This window comes from Schistocerca serialis, chromosome 1, assembly GCF_023864345.2.
Source record: "Schistocerca serialis cubense isolate TAMUIC-IGC-003099 chromosome 1, iqSchSeri2.2, whole genome shotgun sequence".
NCBI classification, from domain to species: Eukaryota; Metazoa; Arthropoda; class Insecta; order Orthoptera; family Acrididae; genus Schistocerca; species Schistocerca serialis.
In genome coordinates, this window is record NC_064638.1 from 892615026 (window position 1) to 892633003 (window position 17978).

Genomic DNA, 17978 nt, shown 5'->3' on the forward strand with positions numbered 1-17978 from the left:
GGGATTGGAATAATTATATTCTTCTTGAAGTCTGTGGGTATTTCGCCTGTCTCATACATCTTGCTCACCAGATGGTAGAGTTTTGTCATGACTGGCTCTCCCAAGGCCATCAGTAGTTCTAATGGAATGTTGTCTACTCCCGGGGCCTTGTTTCGACTCAGGTCTTTCAGTGCTCTGTCAAACTCTCCACGCAGTATCTTATCTCCCATTTCTTCTTCATCTACATCCTCTTCCATTTCCATAATATTATCCTCAAGTACATCGCCCTTGTATAAACCCTCTATATACTCCTTCCACCTTTCTGCCTTCCCTTCTTTGCTTAGAACTGGGTTGCCATCTGAGCTCTTGATATTCATACAAGAGGTTCTCTTCTCTCCAAAGGTCTCTTTAATTTTACTGTAGGCTGTATCTATCTTACCCCTAGTGAGACAAGCCTCCACATCCTTACATTTGTCCTCTAGCCATCCCTGCTTAGCCATTTTGCACTTCCTGTTGATCTCATTTTTGAGACGTTTGTATTCCTTTTTGCCTGCTTCATTTACTGCATTTTATATTTTCTCCTTTCGTCACTTAAATTCAATATTTCTTCTGTTAATCAAGGATTTCTACTAGCCCTCGTCTTTTTACCTACTTGATCCTCTGCTGCCTTCACTACTTCATCCCTCAAAGCTACCCATTCTTCTTCTACTGTATTTCTTTCCCCCATTCCTGTCAATTGTTCCCTTATGCTCTCCCTGAAACTCTCTACAACCTCTGGTTCTTTCGGTTTATCCAGGTCCCATCTCCTTAAATTCCCGTCTTTTTGCAGTTTCTTCAGTTTTAATCTGCAGTTCATAACCAATAGATTGCGGTCAGAATCCACATCTGCCCCTGGAAATGTCTTACAATTTAAAACCTGGTTCCTAAATCTCTGTCTGACCATTATGTAATTTTACCATAATAATATTACCATATTGTGTTACGACACATATTTTAGGAGGTATGGGGTGATAAATACTGCGTAGTGTGGAAAATCAAGTTTCTTAGAAGCTTAAATAATTCTCTACTTCTATAGCAGAAGATTTTCACTGAATTAAAAAAAAGGTGTCAGAAGGTAGTTGTTGTATCACTTCATCTGTTCAGTTGCCAAATTATAAACAACACTACTTTCATATTCTACGTTCTGATGCACACCAACGCGCGCCTATGAAAACGTTTCACGCAGCGTCCTGTGGCCCGCATCAGACAGCGGAAGACACAAGCGAATTTAACGAATCTCTACATCTCCCACATCGGTTAAAATATGCATATGTGAAACCGTTTTTCAATAAAGGTGAAAAAACTGATGTAACAAATTGTCACTCAGTATCCCTGCTAACAAGTATTGCCACGGCTCTACAGGCTCTCTCAGGATAGTTTTTGGTCACCTATACAGTCACAACATTCTCTGTCAATACAAGACTAGTTTCTGCCAATGCATGTCAACAGATGATTCTATTTTCTCTGCAGTATCTAAACAGTAAGTTGGCACCAATGGGAATCCTATGTGGCCTATCGAAGGCTTTCGATTCTGTAAGTTATGAAATTCTGCTAAATAAAACAGTAATCTATCGTTTAAGCGGAATAATTGGGGCATGGGTTCTCATCTTACAGTAAGGAATCAGAGCCTAATGCTGACAGTAGTGGAATTTGTGCTTTGTCTAAGTGAGGCACAGTCAACTTGAGTGCCACATGGTTCAGTGCAGAAGCCCTTGCTCTTTCTTTATTTATAAATGATCTCCGATTCGGTTCCACTACAGTGAGCAAATTAACCCTCTTCGCTGACGGTACTTATCTTCTAGTCGATAAGACAGCGCGAAAAACCTGGAAACCTCTGCTAGGAATGCATGTGATGATATTCTCAATTTCTCAGCTGTAGTAAACACTTTCTCAATGTAAAAAAAAAAAAAAAAAAACCCACTCGTTATGTACAGTTTCATGTGACAGAGAAAGAACGAGAGTACATAAATATAAAATATAATGGACTCTGCTAAGTGCTTGGATGACGTCATTTATAGTAAATTCAATTGTTCCTGCCATATCCCAGACCTGAGAACAAGACTTCATTCCCATAATTGCACCATTTACAAATAAGCTACAGTCAGGGTCGCTTAGTTTGGACATTTCAGTGTACTGTTGTCTTATGGCCTCTTGTTTGGGGGTAATAAGACCCTGAAAAAAAAAAAAAAAAGATTTTCGTTGCTCAGAACAGAATTATACACATTATGAGTGGTGTTAACCTGAAACACAATCCCAGGAATCTGTTCCAAAGTTCTTATTTTGGCGTGTCAGTGTAACTTTACCATTTATGTTTCATTTATATAAACTGCTCTCTGTTCAAAACCGATAGTGTATATCATGGTCACACAGTACGAGATCAAAACAGGACTTACATATAACCAGACAAACTTCAACCTTGTTCAAAAAGAAATATATTACTCAGACATGATAGTTTTCAATACTCTACCTAATGACAACAGACGTTTTGCTCTGGAAACACCTAAATCAAGAGCAAATTGAAAGAATACCTGTTGCAAAATTCAGTTTACTCAATTAATGTATTTTGTAGCATAAATGAACATGAATGTGTGTGTTTTCATTGCATTACTGAGGTGTTCCATTTAGTACCAGCAAAAATATAATTTTTTTTTATTTACAGAAAATGTATCACATTGATTTTCAAGTATTAAGGTACTATTAATACGAATGTTTCGTGGTATATGTGTAAATATCAATTCTGGTGTCTTGTTGTATTATTTACCTTATTTATTTTCTTGTATTATGATGTAACTTTACTTTATATGAGTACTATCATGACTATACAATATTGTACTCCACTGTGTCCATTGTTGTAAATTTCATGAAAATTCATATTCGTAAATATTGTAAAACTACAGAGTCGTTCCATATCCTAACCAATCCAGTGTTATTGGGATCAACGGAACTCGCAATAGCTGCTAGAAGGTTTCTGTAAATATTTTAATGTGACTGAGGTTTTTTCATCGCAGAATATGTTCCTAAACCAGAAAAACTACAAATTAAAAATTAAACACGTAGTCTGTGTAATTAACTGTGTACATGCGCTGTTTTCTACGTACTTCTCTGCTGTAAATACAGTCGGGAATGAAATAAAGCATTTATGGTAACTGAAAGCAACATCATCGTTTGTGAGTACTGGGACAACTGTTGCAAGAAAAATAGACAAGTATCCTTACTTGAACAGTCGAGCAAATGTTGTTTGTCAGTTCTGAGAACTGCTGCAAGTAAAATAAACATTTTTTTCTCCCTGTCGTGACACAATGACCCTCAGTTTCCTGTGCGACTGTGGATAACGAGGTATCTGGCGTTCCCTATTCAACTAGGAACTTCATGTCTTCAATGTATCACATAATATTTTCATATACATCTTCCAGCTCACTTCCTAATCTTTCATCGTTTACTTTTTCCGGTTTTTTGCGGAAATTTGTTCAGAGACAATTAAATTTTCCTTGGGCTCAGCATGAACTGATGTGTATCGTGCAAAACCAGTCTCGCACCGTACAATATATTTAACAAGCGTCAATATTTTTTAAAACTCTGCAGTCTTCTTCAATGTATGGCTTGAACCGATCTCAGATGGTCATTATTACTGTGCAATACTTGTTATCATGCAATGAATATTGAGGGTGTGAGGGAATCTTAAGACGACATGCAACCATCGTCAAGTTGGCATGGAGGCTATTAAACGCATGGATACGGAAATGACTGGCACTTCATCTCAACAAAATTATGACGGTAGAAGTAACGCTATCTACTCTCTGCACGCACGTTCCATCACATTAATGTGACAATCGCCCATATTCGACGTCACTGTGCAATAACCACTCACAGATGGCAGGTAGCAGCACTAGCTGTGGAGGATATATGAAGTGTGTATGTCGGGAACACGACCACATGGTCGTTGTAATGCGGAATTGGAGCGACTTATCAAAGGTTCAAAAGGGATGATTATTGGCATCCGAGCCAAAGGTGGAAACATTTCCGAAATGGCTAAGTTTGTAAACTATCTGCATGACGTCGAGGTTAAAGTGTACATAACTGGAAAAATGGCGTTATCCAAAAGTGGCGCTGAGGCAACTGAGTTACACCACTGACCATAGACGGCAGAGGGAACGACGGCTGTGGAGATGTGACAGGCGAATAGACATGCAAATGTTGAGCAATTGACCACCCAGATGAACCAAAGGGCTACCAACAGTGTCTCATTAACGACTGTTCGGTGAACTTTGCTGGGTATGGGCCTCCATAGTTGGTGCCTGGTTCATTGGCGACGAAGGTTGGATTTGCACGCCAGTACCGTAAATGGAGGTGCACTGATGTGCGACCGGTGTCCTTTTCAGATGTACTCCATAGGGCAGATGGCTATTAGCGTGTACGACCCTGCAAGAACCTTCATAATGTTCCAGGCCGGGGGAGGGAGTGTTATGGTCTGGGGAATGTTTCCGTGGAATTCCCTGAGTGATCTCGTCATTCTGGAAGGCACAATGGATCAATACAAGTATGCAGCTATCTTTGGGGACCTTGTCCATCACTACATGCGGTTTGAGTTTCCTCCGCACGATGGCACACACCAGCAGGACAATGCAACATGTCTCACAGCTCGTAATGTAGTGCGTGGTTTGAAGAACATCATTATGAGTTAACTGTACTCCCCTGGAAACCAAACTCCCTGGATTTAATCCCATTCGAGAACCTATAGGACCATCTCAATCGGGCTGTTCACGCCATGGATGCTCAACAGAGAAACCTAGCACAGCTGGTTACGGGACTGGAGTCGGCATGGTTCCACAACCTCACTGACAGTCTTACTACACGTCTCGCAGCGGTCCGTTCTTTAAAAACAGGTTTTTCAGCTTTTTGGCAGGTAGTCACATTAATGTGGCTGGACAGCGTGATCACACAGTGGATTTCTCATCCAGAAATCACAACTGAATGTTGTTTGTTTGTGAGAGAAACGTGTTGCGCCTTGTGTAAGAAGCAGGAACGTCTACCAGCATGAGTCGGAAATCAACAGAAACAGTCTCGTAGCTGTTGTGACGGCAGTTTATCGTTTTGCTATATTGCAGGTTGCATGGAGCAGTGTCCTACGACTGTCATACACATATAGATTCGATGGATTTGGAGAACGTTACTCAACGCGATTAGCGCCCGAAAGGAAAGCCATATTGTTTGATTACATGTCACATACTTTGAGTCAGGAATGCGTTTCTTTGTAAGAAATCATAAATGGAGACAGAGACTATCGACATCTGAAGTACCAACGACTGTCAGCACAGTAATCATGGCTGCGGCTTGCAGATGCAGCAGCAGGGGGAGCTGACACAGGAGTGACTAATGACAACACTTGACGCAGGAGCGGTAACACATCTTCTTTTCAGACAATTCCCAGTCCTGAGCACAGCATCATGCTGGATGCGTATGTGAGTGGAATCTCCAAGGAGAAAGAACATTTCCTTATTGCATTCCCCGTCATTATCCAGGCCCAGCACCTGTTGGGATGGTGTGGGGGGTCATGGGATACAGAAGACGATCACCTCTGGTTCTCATAGCTGGTAATCTGGACAGCGGGCGTTACATTCTTGACATGCAAAGGCTGGTGGCTCTGCCCTATCTACAGTATCCCCCAACATTATCATTCAGTAAGATAACACAATACTACATGTAGCCTATGCTATTCTATCTACTTTAGAACAGGAAGGTGTTCGAGTCTTGCCCTGGTCTGTACGTTCTCCAGATCTGTTCCTTATTGGAAAAATCTGCCACGGGTTGCTGAACGACTGGCATGCCACCAGTCGCCAGCCACTGTGATTGATGAAGTAGGTCATACAGACTAACAGCATGCAACGATATATGCATGTATTTGTCGTGCAGAGAAATTATTGTTGCCATATGTTGGCAGTTCCGTGTACTCAGTTCTTCACCCTCTACAGGGTGAAAAGTATTTAAACCGACAAACTCTGGGAAGTTGTAGGGGTCATCAAAACAAATATTTTTTCCTAATGTCATTTTCTCCTGTGAGGATTATTTAAACAGGTGGAGGCCGTATTACGCTCTTCAGCTGTTAGAGGGCGTATTACGTTCTTCAGTTGTAGGCAACTGCTGTCCACCAGTGTAGTAGTGCATTGTCTCTGTTTACTAATGGAGCGATACACCTGGAGTGAGTATACTGATACGGTTGGTGCATTCTACGTAGCGCACCACAACGGACGAGCTGCACAGCGGGTTTATCAACAACAATATCTTAATCGCCGTATCCCCTTCATATGACCTTTGCTGCTGTGTACCAACGTCTGCGTGAGACTGGGTCATTTGGCAGATTACCTGGACAGGAGCACCGTCGCACGGTAAGAACGCTGCAATTTTAGGAAGCTGTCTCGCAGCATGTGGAGCGGGATCCTTCAATCAGCACTCGTGTAATTGCACGTAACATGGGGACGAATCAGACGAATGTAAGAACAGTCCCCCGAGAGCAATTGTTACGTCCACTTCACTTACAGCTGACTATCAATCCAGAGCACAGTTTTCGCAATGGTGCCTGCAACAGTGTGAAATACATCCTACATTTCCATCCTCTGAGTTGCTTACCGATGAAGCAACGTTCGGGCGTGATGGAGTCTTCACCATGCACAATTTGCATGTTTGGAGTGAGGATAACCCACACGCCACAGTTACTAGCGCTCCTGGACCAACGGTTACCAGAAGCGCGGATTGGCAGAGGTGGTACTGTACCATGGCCTGCTCGATCCCCAGATATGTCCCCTCTGAACTTTTTGTGTGGCAGAGAGATGCTCAACCTCGTTTACACAACTCCAGTTGCATCAGAAGAGGATCTGGTTTCCCGGATAGTAGCAGCAGCAGCAGCAGCAGGAGGAACAATTCAGGATACTCCTGGGGTTTTTCCCGGTGTCAGACAGAACATGATCCGACAGTGTAACCTTTGTTTACGTATCAATGGAGGCATTTTTGAAAATCTACTTTAATTGAAATTGGGTTGTGTTAATGTGTCGTCTCTTGGTCATCAAAAAATGGAAAAGTGTTTGTTCGTTTAATTAATTTGCCGCCAGAGAAATCTTCCTCTACCGGTTTAAATACTTTTCACAGGAGAAAATGACATTAGGGAAAAATATTTGTTTTGATGTCCCCTAAAACCTCCCAGAGTTTGTCGGTTTAAATACTTTTCACCCTGTATATCCCCAAACACAAATTTAATCCTGTATTCTTGTTACTATACTGAATATATCCTTGCTGGCGTTACCATTTACTATTGTATTCGATCTCAAGACCTGAACTATCTTCTCCGCCAAACACTAATAAATTTTCAGTGGCACATGTTTCATTTTGCAGTTTGAATAGTTTACTTCTAGCAGTACTAAATACCCGTGCTATTAGTTTCTTTCCACTCAGTCATCAATGCAATTTTTGCCAGCAGTGTCGAGCCGTGGTAAAATTTGCTGTTTTGAAGAGCGCGCCGCAGCGGGCAGTGTAAAGCAGTCGCCTTCCGTTTCTGGCGGTGGTGCCGCTGTGGAAATCGCAGCTTTGGTGTCTCCCTCTGGTGGGAGAGGGGAAAAGTTGGCTGTTCACGTGCATTTAAGGAGCGCTATAAGCTCGGCAAACTTCAGTCTGTCAGTCTCGGTGAGTCTGGTCAGTTGGTCAGTCGGGTCAGTGTGGGGCAGTCAGTGTCTGTCTGTCGTCCGGAGTGCTAGTATGTGTTAGGCCGCCAGTCTGCTCGAGTTTGTTCAGGCAGTGGTCATTGGCGGTTGGATCGATCGGTTGGTCGGTCGCGCACTGCGACATAATATGCCAGTCTTGAGCGTCGGCGCATGTGAGGTCGCCACGTCAGTCCAGTGGGCCGCGGCGTATAGCGAGGGGTAGTGGCTTTGCGGCCGACACGAGAGCAACAGGAGTGAACCCACGACATCGGTCTGGCAGGCGCAAGCCGCGACGCCGTGAGACGGGAGATCGGCGCGCCTTCGTGCGTCCGTTGCAGCGGCTGGCAGCGGACGGTTCGGGAGAGCGTTTTGGGGGTGCTGCGCCAGGTCTTCGCCAGACATCGCAGTTTATTAAAAGTTAAGTGATTCGTGATATGTTGTTTCATTTACTGGTTAAATTCTACTTGTGTTCTTGGTCGGTCTCTCGTTACCAGCTTGCTCGTCTGTCTGTCGTCCGCATTTGTTAGGCAGTTAGTGTCTGTCGGTCTGCCGTGCGTTAATAGCTGCCTCTGTCATGTTTGTCGGATTGGGTGTTAACGAATTTATTGCTTAAGGTGTAAAGGCCGAATTCCTGAAAAATGTTTTTATCTCGCCTATCATCTTGCGAGGTGGTATATGTGTAATGTAGAGCATGTTGGTACATTTTACGTAAAACTGCAATTCATGGATTTTGTTTAAATGGTCATTTTAGTATATAAAGTTGTCACCCTTCCACCGTAAGAGTTCTTTTAAAAACAAGTTGCACTTTCGGTGGCAAATAATTATTAATGTTAGTGTTTTGTACCACCTCCATCCATCTTATGGGGTGCTTAGTATATGTGTTTGTGTGAGTTGTTAAAATTTTTAGTTTAAAGTAATCTGGTGTGTTGCAGATTTGCACCAGTGTAGCCTTTCACAGGTTGTTGTGAGCGGTCGTGACTACGGACGCGTTAATAGGGAGCGGCAAGGTTCTCAGCCCGAAAGCTCATACTATAAAATAAAAAAAATGTTATTTCTGCCTCTGAATAAATGTAACTTGATATTTACAGGGCGCTTTCTGATTATAATTTTAAATCTGTTAAAAAAAAGGGCTTTTAGGAATAAAATTTCCATTTATTGAAAAAAAAATTTGTTTCATCAGTTACCCGTTGGCAACTACTTCCACGCTCACATAGTGTGGTTAAATGTGTTAATGTTCTTGGTGAATCGCTAGTAAATAAAGTAAATTCTTAAGAAAAGATTTTGAAAGTAAATTCACGGTTCAAGTGTGTAGAAGGTAGAGAGCTCACTCCAGGTTTCGTGTGGTTTTCAAATGAGACAACAGAGGGACTGCCAACATTTCTGTGTAAGCGGCAAGACGAGTGCCAGAGCGACGCGGGACGCACCTGCAGCTCCTGCTGGATGTCCCAGACGGGCCCGCGCAGCGCGCGCAGGGCGGCCGCCGCCTCGTCGAGGCGGCCCTTGGCCACCAGGAAGCCGGGGGACTCCGGGAAGAGCAGCGGCAGCAGCAGCGCGGGCGCCGTGAGCGCGGCGCCGAACGCCGCCAGCAGCTGCCAGCCCAGGAACGCGCCCGCCAGGTAGCTGGCCAGGATGCCCACGTTGAACATCAGCACCGGCACGCAGCCCAGCGCGCCGCGCCGCTCCGCGCTCGCCGCCTCGCTCACGTACACCTGACAAGGCACACCAGGTACGGCTATACACTCAGTAAGAACACCTTCTGAGAGTTGCTATTAGTACTCGTCCCTGTACTCTGGAAGAAACCTTATCAAGAGGAAAACACATGAAATAGCTATTCCACTGGTGTGTGTAGCATCTTTTGATGTAGCTGTTGGACCGGGTTTTCGAAAAGTCAGTATAAATATGAAAACTGAATAAATCACGGAATAATGTAGATAGAGAGGTACAAATTGACACATGCTTGGATGACATGGGGTTTTATTAGAACCAAACAAATACAAACGTTCAAACAATGTCCGACAGATGGCGCTTCATCTGATCAGAGTAACAATAATTAGCATAACAAAGTAAGACAAAGCAAAGATGATGTTCTTTACAGGAAACGCTCAATATGTCGACCATCATTGCTCAACAATAGCTGTAGTCGAGGAATAATGTTGTGAACAGCACTGTAAAGCATGTCCGGAGTTATGGTGAGGCATTGGCGTCGGATGTTGTCTTTCAGCATCCCTAGAGATGCCGGTCGATCACGATACACTAGCGACTTCAGGTAACCCCAAAGCCGATAATCGAACGGACTGAGGTCTGGGGACCTGGGAGGCCAAGCATGACGAAAGTGGCTGCTGAGCACACCATCATCACCAAACGACGCGCTCAAGAGATCTTTCACGCGCCATCTGTCGGACATTTTGTAAACTATGTTTTTTTTTGTTCTAATAAAACGCCAAGTCATTCCAAGCATGTGTGTCAATTTTTACCTCTCTATCTACATTATTCCGTAGTTTATTAAGTTTTCAAATTTATACTGACTTTTTTATCACCACCCGGTACTTAGCCATATTTTTCTCCATCTCTTTCACACGGCATCTTTCCAGACAGACTAACGTATACTACAGTTAAACTCATCTTTAAAAAAAGTAGTAGGATAGATATTAATAACTATTGATCTGTTTTTCAAACGTGTTTGAAGAGGTAATGTATTTAACAGTGGTTGAGCTTACCTGCAGATATTAGAGACTGATACAGCCACTGATTTCAGAAGCGCCTCTCCATGGAGCACGCCGTCTACTAGTCACTGACCATGTACTAAAATATCCTAATGACAATATTTCATCAGTCAGGAGTTTTTGTGATGTGTCTAAGGTATTTGAATGTAAAAATCACATTCTTAATGGCTTTAACTGTTAGATAGGGGAGGGCCATGTTAGATAGCCATGCAGCTCTCACGATGAATGTTCTTCTGAGTGAGGACAAATTATTACTGCCACGCCACAGGGTTCAGTTCTGGGGCGAACACTGTTTCTGCTATCACAGGATCATTCAGCTGCCCCTACCAATGGCGTTTTATGCAACCGGCATTGCGTCTGTATCAGGAACAGTATCCAGACAGGCTGCAGCCCCATAATCGATATAAGTTCCATCTCAGAGCTTTGGACGACTGTTAGCAAATGGAAACATACTGTAAAAGAGCTCAAGTTAGGATTGGGCATCAATTACACGGTATTTTTGGACCAAGATAGACCTTACTTCTGCCATACTTATCCAAGCGTCTTCAGTCTTTCTTTGTGTATTTACGGTTTAGTCATACAGGTTTTTTTCATGTCTGTGTAAGTTTATTCCGTTTATAGTACTTAATCATTCGTAAGTCAGAAATGTTGCGTTGTAAAGTGTGTTTCACCATTGGAAATAACGAAATTAATAGGAGCTATCAAAAAGGGAAACGTGGAAGTAATAACATTTAGGTATATAACCAAACGAGGATATTAATATATGACATGCTGTGTTAATGTGCTAAAGTAGTTTCATATACAAAATTTTTACAATAGGTCTAAGAAGTCTTCGGATACTTTACTAGTTATTCGGCGACATTTTGACAATGTGCTTCATATCTACAGGACGAAATGATCAACAATACTGTTCTGTAGCGGTACCTGAATCACCATGTATAAATGACCTTTCATCTTTTACTGATATTTCGGAAAGAGTTATTTTTGCTGACTATGACACTATCATAATAAAGTCCAAAACAGCTGCGGTAATAGAAGGAGCAATAAATGAAGTATTGACTGGTTCTCCATAAACCAACTATCACTAAACTTAGAAAAAAACACTCCTTATTCAATTCTGTACAAGGCAAGATATATCATCATCAAAGAAAATTCCACGCAGTGTAAATGAAATATTTAAAACTGATTGGTAAGGCCGCGCGGTTCTGGCGCTGCAGTCTGGAACCGCGAGACCGCTACGGTCGCAGGTTCGAATCCTGCCTCGGGCATGGATGTGTGTGATGTCCTTAGGTTAGTTAGGTTTAACTAGTTCTAAGTTCTAGGGGACTAATGACCTCAGCAGTTGAGTCCCGTAGTGCTCAGAGCCAAAACTGATTGGTAAAACTTTAATCAGTACATACTCATCATAACTTGATGTAGAAATAAAATATTTCAGGTTCTCTCAAACTCCTCAGTCACTAACAATTTCTCTGCACACAGTTTCTGATTTTGGCGATGAAGGCATTAGCAAATTAGCTTATTTCAAGTACCTCCATTCACTGATCTCATCTGAAATAATTTTCTGCGGCAATTCCACATATAGACACAAAGTATCCACTGTACATAAACAAGTTATATGGATAATGTCTGGTGCCCATACTCAGACTTAGTCTAGCCAACTGTTTAAAGGCATTTAGCTTATTAACAACAGAATAAATTTACTGTCTTATGAAGTTCGCTTTGAAGAATCATGGCAATATTCTTAAATATACTACTAGTAATAGAAATAACCTCCACTATCAATAACTCAACTTCATTCTTGCACAAAAAGGAAAGTATGCAGCCATAAATGTATGTAACCAACTCATTTGTAAATTAAAGCTGCTGACAAGTAAAAGAAGTTTTAAGAACATATCATTTCTGCTTGACAACACGTTCTATTCCCTAGGTGAATTTCTGAGCAGATAATGTGTATGTGGTTGGGTTATATTTAGCAAATTTTGTATTAAGGTTTTTCAAAAACTCAATAATGTATATGGTCAGGATGTAGCCATGTTTTCACAGAGAAGATGCATCTTAATGCTAAACCTACTGACACAGTCCACTTATTGGATCGTTCTCTTACACATGATCCACGGACGATGCAGAAAACTAAACTAAACTTAGTAATTTAGGTTCTAAATCGACAGGTATGAGTTGGGAAACTGTCAAAAATAGGGGTTTGTTTGGTTAAAGAGGTATTTGGACCTGTGTCCTTGTTAGTCATGTTGACTATCATACCACATAAATCATAAAGCAGAGGTAAAGCCTTTCTCCCGCACCATTTAACTCGTGTATCAGAGAAGCTTTGAAGTAAATAAAGGAAAGGTTCAGTGGAATAAATGATGACTAACTGAAACCCTCAGCTGCCGGGAGGTGTTGTTGATATACCTCGATGTGGACAGTTGAAAATGTGTGCCCCGACCAGGACTCGAACCCGGGATCTCCTGCTTACATGGCAGACGCTCTATCCATCTGAGCCACCGAGGACACAGATCAATAGCGCGACTGCAGGGACTTATCCCTTGCACGCTTCCCGTGAGACTCACATCCCGGGTTCGAGTCCCGGTCGGGGCACACATTTTCAACTGTCCACATCGAGGTATATCAACAACACCTATCGGCAGCTGAGGGTTTCAGTTAATCATCATTTATTCCAGGGAAAAGCTGCACGGTCAACAACAGTAATCTGTTCTTTCGAGAACAGTTACTGTCTTCATATATATAGAAAGGTTCAGGACTGGCAGTTACATTCAGAGTGAAAGGTTTTCAATGATAAAGTTCTTTGATGAGATTGGTAGCAGAAGTGAAAGAGAAGTACAGGACCTGTTCAGTAACATGGACAGCCTACTGAGCACAGAATACAGATCGAGAGTAAATGAAAGAAAGATGAGAGTTTTAAGGAGCAACAGAAAATGGATTAGCGACAAACCGGAGATCAAATTTGCAGATCGCGTAGAAGACGAAGTAAAGCAATTCCATTAACTCGGAAGCAAAAGAACGTCTGATAGAGGAAGGTAGCATGACATAAAACACAGACGAACACAGGAAAAGGGGGCATTTGTCGCCGAAAGACGTCTACCTGTAGCAAGCATCATCCTTAATTTCTGGAAGAAATTTCTGAGCATGTTTGCCCGGAGTACGCTTTGTATGAAAATGGGTCATGGGCTTCTGGAAAACAGGGGCTAAAGATGTGACTTTACAGAGGGATGTTGAAAGTTAGATGGACTGATAAGATAAGAAATGAAGAGATTGCCCTCAGGATCAGTGAGAAAGGAAGTATATGGGAAATTCTAAGTAGAACCAGGGACAGGAGCACAGGGCATGTATTAAGACATCAGGAAATGAGTTCTGTTGTACTTGTGAGAGCCTCAGAAGGGAGAATTATAGGGGAACACAGACATTGGAATCTACGTGGTGTATATTAATTAACAGCTGAAGCAGACTCGGAGGAGAGTATATGATGAAACCAAAATGGTTTCAATAAACATGGGTCTTATCTGGAATGTAAACTTTTCGGTTAGGTCCTCATATAATTGGGCTCAAATTTCACTTATGGCCTACTTTAACATGAAATACAACACTGCTCCACTGTGTTACAAGTTCCGATTTACTGCAAACTCGAATCTGTTAGAGGAAGTGTACCAGGTGTCGTCCTAGTAGATGCATGCAATATAGCACTCGTCTGTGCAGTGAACTGCTAATCCTGTCCTCCATATAAACCCGTAAATCTTGAGAAGACTGTCCAATTCGCTGCTGCAGTTCAACTGTTTCAGTGTGCCTGCTAAACCTTTAACTTTTGAGATGATGCAAGCAGCAAAATTTGGATGATCGAGGTCATGTAATCGTGGAGGCAAAGATACAGGCACTGCAAGACCAATCCGTCTTGGACCACGTTAGTTCGTTAGATATCTTAAATCAGCAAAAAATGTGCCGTGCTCTCGACGTGCATATTCCAGGACTCGAAAAAATGGGTCATGAATCAAAACTGAGCTGAGTTAAATTAGGACTTCATTGAAAGTACATTTGTAGTAGCTCGGTCAGTACTTTACACTGAAGTCACTTACCTCACAATTGGTCCATGTTTACTGCAACGTTTCTGCTTCTATTATAGTACGCTCTAACATGCATGAGTTTTCGGTTTTAATTTTGAAGCAAGTTATATACGAGGGTCACTCTAAAAGAAATGCACAGTATTTTTTTTATAAATCCATCTTGTATTCTACATGTTTGAAAGTTTTACAGTGTGTAGATACATCCTTTAGGAACAATATTTTCATTTTTCCACATAATTTCCATCCCTCCCAACTGCCTTACGTCATCATCGAACCAGCGCCTGTATACCCACACGGTAAATTCTGGACCAACCTGTTGGAGCCACTGTTTGGCAGCGTGAAAAAGGGAGTCATCATCTTCAAACCTTGTTCCACAAAGAGAGTCTTTCAGTTTCCCAAAGAGATGATAGTCACACGGAGCCAAATCAGGACTGTAAGGGGCGTGTTTCAGTGTTGTCCATCTGAGTTTTGTGATCACTTCCATGGTTTTTTGATTGACATGTGGCCGTGCATTCTCGTGCAACAGCAAAACATCCTGCTTTTGCCGATGTGGTCGAACACGACTCAGTCGAACTCGAAGTTTCTTCAGTGTCGTCACATATGCATCAGAATTTATGGTGGTTCCACTTGGCATGATGTCCACAAGCAAGAATCCTTCGGAGTCGAATAACACCGTAGCCATAACTTTTCCAGCAGAAGGTGCGGTTGTGAATTTTTTTTTCTTGACTGAATTTGCGTGATGCTGCTCCATTGATTCCCTCTTCGTCTCTGGTGAAAAATGATGGAGCCATGTTTCATCACCTGTCACAATTCTTCCAAGAAATTCATCACCACCATTCTCGTGCTGTTCCAAAATTTCTCTGCATACCGTTTTTCTTGTTTCTTTGTGAGCCACTGTCAACATCCTGAGAATCCACCTGGCACAAACCTTTTTTAACAACACTTTCGGTATTCTGCAAATACTTCCTTCCCCTATCCCAACGTAGCGTGACAATTCGTTCACTGTGATGCGTCTGTCAGCAGTCACCAATTCGTTAACTCTCTGCACATTGTCTGGAGTGTGTGCCGTACGAGGCCTGCCGCTGCGAGGACAATCCTCAATATTGCCGTGCTTGCTTCAATCGCGTAACCTGCTTGCTCACCGACTAACTGTACTGCGATCGACAGCAGCATCTCCATACACCTTATTCAACCACTTGTGGATGTTTCCCGCTGTCTCGTTTTCACAGCACAGGAATTCTATGACAGCACGTTGCTTCTGACGAACGTCAAGTGTAGCAGCCATCTTGAAGACATGCTCCGACAGCGTCACTCACGGGAACAGGATGAACTAAGTTTGAAAACAAGCAGGAATGATGCATCTACACACTGTAAAACTTTCACACATGCAGAATGAAAACTGTATTTGTACAAAAATAGTGTGCATTTCTTTCGGAGTGACCCTCGTACAATAAATAATCGATGTCGCCGTGCGTAGGTGCTACTGAGAGATGAGCGGAGAGTGACCGACCTGCGCGGCGTCGGTGATGACGCCGAGGCAGACGCCCATGATGACGTGCGCGACGTAGAGGTGTGAGACGGCGGTGGCGGCGACGACGAGCAGCCAGGCGAGCGCGAGCGGCGCGGCGGCGGCCCAGAGCGCGGCGCGGCGGCCCACGGCGATGCACGGCCCGGCCAGCGCGCCGCCCGCCAGCGCGCCCAGCATCGCCAGGCTCGCCACCCACGAGCCCTGCTCGTCGCTCACCTGCAGGCCGGAGCCCGCCGCCTGCAGCGACGGCAGCGCCGGCGTCACGTAGCCCAGGCTCGCGCCCGACGCCAGCGCCACCCAGCACGCCAGCAGCGCCGCCACCAGCTGCCGGGAAAACACGGCATTACTGTGCGGCGAGGGTACGAGTCCAGTGTCGAGGGTTGCATACACTAGCAATCGAGGGGACGCTGTTAGTCGCAGTTCTCACTGAGGCAATACGATATGTGATTCGATAAGCCATGCGACTTACGATACGACTCAGAAACGACCCACATCGGTGAGCACTTAGAAACGTAGTCGAAGTGCAACTGGTACAGACTGAGATGACAGCGAAGCCACAATTACACGAATCTCTGTCGTATCACCTGGTGCTAGGCGGAGTTCCAGTTTCTCCAGGCGACTGTATCGTACGATACACGGGAAGCAAATTTCGACACATCTAATGTGCCTAATAGGTGCCTATAGGTGAGGTGATGCTACATCTGCTTCTATAGTTACACTATTGGCCATTAAAATTGCCACACCACGAAGATGTGCTACAGACGCGAAACTTAATCGACAGGAAGAAGATGCTGTCATATGCAAATGATTAGCTTTTCAGAGCATTCACACAAGGTTGGCGCTGGTGGCGACACCTACAACGTGCCGACATGAGGAAAGTTTCCAACCGATTTCTCATACACAAACAGCAGTTGACCAGCGTTGCCTGGTGAAACGTTGCTGTCATGCCTCATGTAAGGAGGAGAAATGCGTACCATCAAATTTCGACTTTGATAAAGGTTGGATTGTAGCCTATCGCGATTGTGGTTTATCATATCGCGACATTGCTGCTCGCGTTGGTCGAGATCCAATGACTGTTAGCAGAATATGGAATAGGTGGGTTCAGGAGGGTAATACAGAACGCCGCGCTGGATCCCAACGGCCTCGTATCAGTAGCAGTGGAGATGACAAGCATCTTATCCGCATGTCTGTAATGGATCGTGCAGCCATGTCTCGATCCCTGAGTCAACAGATGGGGACGTTTGCAAGATGACAACCATCTGCACGAACAGTTCGACGACGTTTGCAGCAACATGGACTATCAGCTCGGAGACCACGGCTGCGGTTACCCTGCTGCATCACAGACAGGAAAGCCTCTGATGGTGTACTCAACGACGAACCTGGGTGTACGAATGGCAAAACGTAATTTTTTCGGATGAATCCAGGTTCTGTTTACAGCATCATGATGGTCGCATCCATGTTTGGGAACATCGTGGTGAACGCACATTGGAAGCGTGTATTCGTGGTATCGTGTTGAAGCTGCATGGGCACCTGTACCTGTACATGCCATCCGAGCTCTGTTTGACTCAATGCCCAGGCGTATCAAGGCCGTTATTACGACCATAGGTGGTTGTTCTGGGTACTGATTTCTCAGGATCTATGTACCCAAATTGCATGAAAATGTAATCACATGTCAGTTCTAGTGTAATATATTTGTCCAATGAATACCCGCTTATCATCTGCATTTCTTCTTGGTGTAGCAATTTTAATGGCCATTACTGTAGTTTCTCAGTAAAACTTTTACTTTCCACGAAAAAATTGAAAACCACTGTTTTAGGATTTGTGTGTGTTCTCCACTGTGCAGTCTTTCTCAATCTGTATGGCGAAAATTATTTAAAAAATTACCTTTTCACTTCTTGTATTCTGATATCACTGCCTGATAACAAAGTGGTTTACCTTTCGCTATTGC

At 43.4% G+C, this 17978-nt stretch overlaps 1 protein-coding gene across 1 annotated transcript in view; it reads right to left on the reverse strand.

Moving 5' to 3' along the window:
* The window catches only part of LOC126411449 (facilitated trehalose transporter Tret1-2 homolog), a 349452-nt gene that overhangs the window by 21224 nt on the left and 310250 nt on the right, over nucleotides 1–17978 (reverse strand). The window contains exons 3-4 of the mRNA XM_050081364.1: nucleotides 16013–16354; nucleotides 9131–9415 (exon numbers count right to left, since the gene is read on the reverse strand). Coding sequence (XP_049937321.1) covers nucleotides 9131–9415; nucleotides 16013–16354 — 627 coding nt within the window. The remainder of the gene's footprint in view (nucleotides 1–9130; nucleotides 9416–16012; nucleotides 16355–17978) is intronic.